At 61.3% G+C, this 3,891-nt stretch overlaps 1 pseudogene across 1 annotated transcript; it reads left to right on the plus strand.

The window, feature by feature from the left end:
• Window positions 1-1,113: 1,113 nt before the first annotated feature.
• On the plus strand, window positions 1,114-3,890 carry LBRM_21_0920 (annotated as a pseudogene). Its single transcript has one exon. A coding segment is annotated over exon 1 (2,777 nt).
• Window position 3,891: the final 1 nt, after the last annotated feature.

The following is a 3,891-nucleotide window of genomic DNA, read 5'->3' on the forward strand; positions in this document are numbered from 1 at the left end:
AACGACGACGGGACATTGAGCAGATCGCCTCGTCCGAATTCCACACTTCCCCCCTCCCCTCCTCTCCCACTTTTTTCCCCTGCCGCCTTCTCTCTCTCTCTCTCTGTGTGTGTGTGCGTGTCTGTGCAAGTGTGCCTGTCTGTATGGAGTTTAAGTGCCGCCCTCTCCCCTCCCCTCCCCTCCCCTCCTCTCTCCATTCCCATTCTCTACAATATGAACCAAAGACACCCGAGCACAATCATTTCCCCTCCCCCCTGTCGTAATTCAACATACCCCCTTTTCTCTCTTTCTCGCTAACAGACAACATAATAACAGAAAAGCAACGACGCAGCACAGCGGGGTGGGGGGGCATCATTCTTGAAAGAGGGACTGTGTGGTGTGTGATGGAAGTGGAGGAGCATAGCGAGCAAGCGAGAGCGCGCGAAACGCAGGAGAGAGAGAGAGAGAAAGAAGAGAAGTAATGTTTTTCATTTTTGTGTAGGTTTGTGCATCGCTCTTCGGGTCTACAATATTGCACAGGTGGGCATTGAATCAAGGTTACCCCCCACTGGTATAGCATACCCATCCACGCCCCCAACAGCACGCGACTAATGCATGTGTGGGGCTCATTGTTCCCTTCTCTCTTTCACTCTCTTTCTCTCATTGCCTTTCCGCTGTCTCTCTTCCATGCCCTCGTGGTCTCCGTCATACCCTCATGCGCGGGTGTGTGCCCGCCTTGACCGCTTCATTCTCATCCTTCCTCTACCGTCTCCCTGCTGTCTCTCTTTCTGTTTCTTTCTCGCTGTCTGGTGCGAGCGTACACACACACACACATGTACACATGTACACATGTACACTCCCCATCTGCTGCCCCTTTTCATCTCCCCACCCCTCCCTCTGTTGTTTTGTTTCATCCTTTTCTTTCCTCTCGCCGCACAGAGTAGGAGCGCCATTTGGCAGCTATTTACCATCCGCCCTCTCTCTTGCTTTTTTGAACGTTGCTGTGGCGTACCCCCCTGTTGCTGGTGCGCTGGCACCAAACTGCGCTCAACTTCACTCTACTGTGAACGAGCTATCTGCGTGTGCGTGCACGATCACATCCCTCTCCCCCGCCTTCCGCCCCGTCCTTTTTTCATGGAGCCCAATAAGGCGGCCAGTGGGCGCGGGAACTACGTGCGCCTCGGCAAGAACGCGGAGGTGATCTACAACGAGGCCGATGTAATTGGCCGCGGTCAGTTTGGCATTGTCTACCGCGGTCTCATTCCCGCCTCCGGCACCGTCGTTGCCGTCAAGCTGCTGCAGAATGTCCCTATGGTGTTCACACCAACCTCGGAGCATGCCAGTCAGCACTCACACCATACCGACCGGCACGAAGGTAAGGGCAGCCATCCCGCCGCGGCGTCCTCCACGGCACCGTCTTCCTCCTCATTCGCCCCGCCAGCCAAGCCGAGGCTTCCGAGCTGCCCGTCAGAGCTGTCGATTCTGTACGACATGCGCGCCGACAACTGCCCTAACATCTTGCACGTCATTTCTACATGGAACAAGGTGCTCAAGTCTCCCCCACATGGTGAGGCAAGCAGCACGGTGGCCACCGCGACACCGCCTCCGTCGTCGTCTTCCTCTGGTGAGTGTCGCCCCTCTCGCATGTTTGTCATGGTGACAGAGTACTGCGAGGGCGGCGACCTGCAACAACTTATGAAGGCCCGTGGTGGTGCCCTGCCCGCCCACGTTGCTCGCTCTTTCACCTACCAGCTCTGTAACGCCTTACTGACATTGAAGCGGCGCCGCATCGTTCACCGCGATGTCAAGCCCGCAAACCTGCTGCTCACCTCGACGGACTGCGAGGTGGCGACGCTGAAACTGGCCGACTTTGGGATGGCCAAGGCTGCTCCGGCACCGGAGATGCGCAAGGCCGGTGCAGCCGGCGCCGGGAGTGGCAAAGGCGTCAGACAGGAGATGCGTAGCGCGGAGGACGAGCAGGCCGACGCTTTCTCCCCGCTGTTCCACTCGGAGATGGGGACACCGATGTATATGTCGCCGGAGCGGCTTTCCCTGCAGCCATACGACTACAAAGCGGATGTGTACTCGGCTGGGATGGTACTACTAGAGATGATGCGTGGATTGTGTGTGCAGGTGAAGTGGGAGTCGCAGCTGCGCTCGGAGGTTCCGCGGACGATCTGGCGGGAGCTACGGCAGTATCCACCGGACCAAGTGCCTGCGTGGTTGGAGCTCGTACAGCGCATGACCGCGGCGAACCCAGCTGAGCGGTACTCGGTGGAGGATGTGCTGCGGCACTCGTGGTTTCACGCGAAGGTGGGGCCGCCGCTGCCACTTCTGACGTTCCCGCTGCCAGAGGCGTCGGAGAGCCGCAGCTCCGAACAGCCGCTGCAGACTCGACTACAGGCGGCTGCGACGTCCGCCGCTGGTTGCGCCGGTGACGGCAACCTGTCGGCCGCGCACGCAGATAAGGTCCCCCTCGCTGCGGCATCTCTTGGCGCACGCGGGGCTGAGAGTGCCGTGACGGCTCCCGGGGGGTCACACCGTCACGCCGACCCAACTGTGGGTACCGGGGGGAAGGCCCGCTCGGCTCCTGAGCCATCGTTGTCGTCTTCGTCCTCTGGCGACGACAGCGATGCAGGTGAAGCTACATCACAGGCAGCCAATGTAGAAGGCTCATGCAAAAAGCACCGCAAGTCTCGCTCAGTGGTGCCTTCCAGGTGGACGGTGCTGGGTGTGTGCGCGGAAGTGGATGCCGTCCACAATGTCGCCCACGGCACCTACACTGGGGCACCGAAGCCGGCGCTCGGTGCCGTGGGCGGGTTGTCAGCAGCGACCGCCCTGTCAAGTGCGGCGATGGCCGAGGCATTTTCACTTCCACCTGGGTGTGGTCCTCACATCATCACTAATGCCGTGCGCGCCTTCGTGGACGCGACTTACCTTTACGTACTCCAGGACGAGCTGAACGTGGTACGTGGTCTGACGCTGGTGTCGTACCTGATGGAACTGATGCAGAACGGCTACGCGGCATATTTGAAGTGTCTCGAGCACCTCGGCTGCAGCTGGCGCCACACGACAGTGATGAATAGCTGCAGTCTCCGCGGGCACCGGCTCGTGGTGCGCGAGGTAAGCGCGCTGTACGGTGTGTGGCGGCAGCTGATGACACGTCTGCACAACGCACAGGCCGCCTACACGGCGCGGCTTCCATCGCGGATTTTAGACAGCGCCGTGGCGTGGCGACGGCGGCTGCTGGGAGCGTCGGCCACTACCGGTGACGACGCAGCGTGCGGCGACGACGGCGGCGAGGGGGCCCCAGCGGCGGTGACCGTGGAGGAGCCGAGGGACGCGGACGTGAGCGACGCCTCGATGGCGTCGTTGGAGGGGGTCATGATGTCTGCATTTCCCTCTGCCACACCTATTTCCAATGTCGCGGCGGATGCAGAGGTGTCGACGGGGGTGGGGGTGCCACTGCTCGCTGCGCCTCCTGCGCCACCGATGGCAGAGAGGCTGCGCGTCTCCTCCGTCTGCGCTCGCGCAGAGCAGATCATCTTTGACAAGGCAGTGGAGTACGTTCAGTCGGAGGCGCTGTCTGTGCTGATGGACTCGGCACCGCCGCTACTGCCGCCCCCCCTAGCCGACGACTTGGATCCGACGGACTGCCTAGAGGAGGAGGAGGCGACGGTGCGGGCGCACCACAGTCGTATGATGCCATCCCCACCGCTGGCGTCGGAGCGCCACACCACGGTGGCTGACCGCATCATTTCTCCCCACCGCGGCGTAGCGCTGCTGCGCGTGCTACTGCGGCGCGCGGTGCTGACGATCTCGGAGGTTGGCTTGGAGGCAGAGGGGCCTAGGCCGACGTGCATGCCTCTCCCAGCGCTGTCGCCTCTACTTGCTCCTGCAACGGGCTACGGG

This window comes from Leishmania braziliensis, chromosome 21 (genome assembly GCF_000002845.2).
Source record: "Leishmania braziliensis MHOM/BR/75/M2904 complete genome, chromosome 21".
NCBI lineage: Eukaryota > Euglenozoa > Kinetoplastea > Trypanosomatida > Trypanosomatidae > Leishmania > Leishmania braziliensis.